Here is a 3583-nt window from a genome sequence, read left to right as displayed (position 1 = left end):
TCGCGCCCGTGTGATTACCACGCAGTGCAGATCCTCAGGCGAAATGGTATCGAGCGGCCATCAGTCGCACACGACCGCCAGCCACAGCGCACGCATCCAATGGTGTTGTCAGTACCGCTGGGTGTCTCACGATCCAGCCATGGCGTCCGTCACGTACACGATGCATATGATGTCCCTCTGAGCGCGGCGTCGTGGGATAACTGTCCCCGTCGATCCTCGGCAAGATCGCATTGCGCCATGGGCGGCTGCATCACGTAACGTGCCCCCCTAGCCAAGCCTCCCCCGGGCAGATCGTGCCCATATATGCCCGGTTCGTCCATCGTTCCTACGACAACTACGTCCGCCCGAAGCATTCGAAAGCCAGCATGGCTCCGGGGCAGAGTATGTTTCTTGCAGCTATTACGCTGCTGGACCTTTCCGCAGGACAGTTTCTCAACACAACTTCGCTTGCCCCCGGAAGGGCGGTCGTTGTGAACAGCTGCAGCCATGTCGTCTACCTACATAATGTGCCATCCAACGATACTGTACACCACGTCATATACCGGGAGCTTGGGCCCAACAGCTCGTACAGCCAGTCGTTCACCCCGTTGACGAATCGTGGAGGGTGGTCGATCAAGCTGTCAAAAGAACCACTGATCACACCCCATAACATCCTCCAATACGAGTATACATGGCACCCGACGGATAACTCTTCAGTCATATGGTACGACTTGAGCGAGGTGAACGGCAGCCCATGGGGATCGTACTACAGAATCAGCGCGGAGGGACGTGGGTGCAGTCCCCAGCAGGTCGCTTACCGATATCCTACCGATGACGCGCACGGTATGCAGAGTTGCCCGTCGGATGCCAATATTACTGTGACGCTCTGTCCCCGCGATGGGGATCCTCCACCCGAGAAGTCGATCGCAGGCCCATGCTTGGGGTCCTGAGTCCTCTTTCACGTCAGTGCTGTATCTGTAGGAGCGATCCTCGATAGATCAATGCAATCAGAGCGACCATGATGTCCGATGGGTGTATCCTCTGGTACGACAGGAGCGAGAGTCACTAATGAGGGGGTACGCTGGATCCGGACCGAGTTTGCTGGTCGAAAGATGTTCTGACCTGCACCTCACACTGTCCTGAACAACGGCTGTGCCGTGCATTGGTAGTGTGAAGTGTTGGCCCGTCCATCGACATCACGAGCGGGGTGTGACTTTGTGAACTCTTTGGTCTTCCGCGAGCTTAGATGAGCTTGTATCTAGACGTATCCCTTCGTTCTTATCCTTCGAACTGCTACTGCAGATCTCCCGCTCCGATCGCCGGGCTGCGTTGTTCCGGCGTGACAACTTGTAGAGCACGCGGCAGCCCGTCCGGCGTTTCTTGCGCCACGAGGACCTTCCGAGGGGAAGATAGAGTCAAAGTTGCCCTGCTACTAAAACGCATATGCTTGTCGTCAAGGAAACGTCCTCGCTATCTGAATGAACCCAACACTATCCGTACGCAGAACCGCAGTTCGCTGGTGGAAGCCATCACCTTCCTTCCCAAACCCTCTCGAGAACGAGCTCCTCCGTCTTCGTCTACGTCCCCGTCATCTCACGTCGTACTCGGGGTGAGCCTCTGCGTCACATAGGATGAAGAACGCTCAACGATGTGGCATGTAGGTTTGACCCTGATTCACCGGCTTGACCAGGTTGATTGCCAACATGCTTGCTCAATGTACTTCATGAGTATTGGATGTAATCCACAGCACCGTCTATTTATGAGGATGATGTCACGTGTACTAGCGTGCATCGAACGATATTGGATAATCATTACTATATAGGCCATCAATACATCGACTCTTAACGCCCTACACGTAGCCCTCGTTATATCTTCCTGGTGCTAAGCGTAGGCGTCGCTTATGAAAAGGTGGAACTTCGATACGTTGCTCTAGCCATTCCTGTCTTCCCCTAAAACATGTCCTGCATCGGCTTCGGTACTTTCTCGTAGGGGCCCTTAGTAAGGAGGGGAAACCAACATAGCCACAATGACGGTAGGTAAGGAGGGGGCGTTGTGTGGCCAAATGGGCAGACCAAGGCCATCGGGGCGACGACCGCTAAAGGCCTCGTGGTCCCGCCCCCGGGGTCCCGCCCCCGGGGTCCCGACTTCTGTCGTTCTGTCGTTGCAGAGCCTTGTACTACAGAGTTTTAAGACCGTGTCATTAATTATACGAAATGTTATAAGAAGATCGGATGCACTGGAAAACCTCTATGATTACCACCTTCCATCGTACTCAGCTATACAACTGCGCCGTAAGACAATTGCAACATGACTACGCACGCAAGCGTTCCAGCAAGCCTCGACAGTGTAGTATCGAGTAATCTGGATAGTCGGTCGGTAGTGAACGGCTCTACTACTCTTGGAAATGCAGTACGCGGCACGAACACAAGGTTCCTTGGGGTCGACAAGGAGGCAGTCCTCAAGCATTACACAGATGACAGAGAGGATGATGATGCCGTAGGCCTCGCTTACGCTCCCTCGGATCGAACACTCTACCCTATAACCCTAAAACTCAAACAATTTGCTGTATGGTTCCGCGAAATAGATACAGAGGATGAGAAGAAGATGGCAACAGACCGTAAGTGCATCAGATCATGACTAGCAATCACTAACGCGCTCTAGGGCTAAGAAAGGAGATGGAAACGCTCACCATGAACGGCTTTCACCACCCAGTTCCTCAGCCTATGATTGAAGAGGTCATGCGCATAGCGGACGATCCCAGCGCGACACCATCCAACACGTGGTTCTCGTGGAAAGGTCCAGACGAATACGAAAGGCGTACTGGCCCTCCGCCAGAGGGCGCCTCGGAATTACCTGGATCCGAGATGGAAGGGGTGGAGTCCTCTGTACACGTGGCTGAGGTTTGTAATAGCGAAGAGGTTACCAAGGCTCTGAAAGACGTACTGAACGATCCGAAAGACGATGATTGCGCTGAAAGACTCGAGCAAGCTTTAAACGGACGGCTGCAGAAGCTTGAAGCGGACGGAAACATCGGGAAAGAGGTCAAGCTGAACATACCCTCATTTAGATCAAACTACATGCTTGCGGTGAACGACGTGTGGAAGGTAAGGCGGTTCGGGGAGAGGCCAGAAGACCTCAAGAATCTGGAACAGCGCTTTGAGCAATTTCGAACCAACAATCGTAGTCTTGGCTTTCCGGATAAATTCTTATTGCCCCTGGCTGGTGCCGTTCAGCAAGCGGCCTCTGCGAAAGCGGATCAGGACGTGACACCGTACGACTTTGATGATGTGCGAAGAGCAGCAGACCCGAGAGGTGACGGCTTACGCCAAGGCGAAGATGGTTATGAAGAAGCGCTGCGGCGTTTCGGACCCCAACCCGAAGAGACAGGAGGTCAGCGCTCAGAGGACTCTAACCGAGCAGAGGCAGCTACTTGGGACGGGATGGCCTCGGACGGCCAGGCGACTGCCGAGAAGGTGTCATCCCAGCAACCAGCAACAGGGCGACCCCAACCCGAAGAGACAGGGGGTCAGCGCTCAGAGGACTCTAACCGAGCAGAGGCAGCTACTTGGGACGGGATGGCCTCGGACGGCCAGGCGACTGCCGA

At 54.5% G+C, this 3583-nt stretch overlaps 1 protein-coding gene across 1 annotated transcript in view; it reads left to right on the top strand.

Moving 5' to 3' along the window:
- Nucleotides 1-2286: 2286 nt before the first annotated feature.
- LTR77_010989 (uncharacterized protein) overlaps nt 2287-3583 on the top strand; it is a gene marked incomplete at both ends in the record, with an annotated part of 2341 nt that continues 1044 nt past the window's right edge. Inside the window, 2 exons of the mRNA XM_064808204.1 lie at nt 2287-2596; nt 2641-3504. Coding sequence (XP_064653624.1) covers nt 2287-2596; nt 2641-3504 — 1174 coding nt within the window. The remainder of the gene's footprint in view (nt 2597-2640; nt 3505-3583) is intronic.

The sequence above is a fragment of the Saxophila tyrrhenica genome (assembly GCF_035928015.1).
Source record: "Saxophila tyrrhenica strain CCFEE 5935 chromosome Unknown scaffold_29, whole genome shotgun sequence".
In the NCBI taxonomy this organism is placed as follows: domain Eukaryota; kingdom Fungi; phylum Ascomycota; class Dothideomycetes; order Mycosphaerellales; family Extremaceae; genus Saxophila; species Saxophila tyrrhenica.
This window is presented reverse-complemented; position numbering and strand designations above follow the sequence as displayed.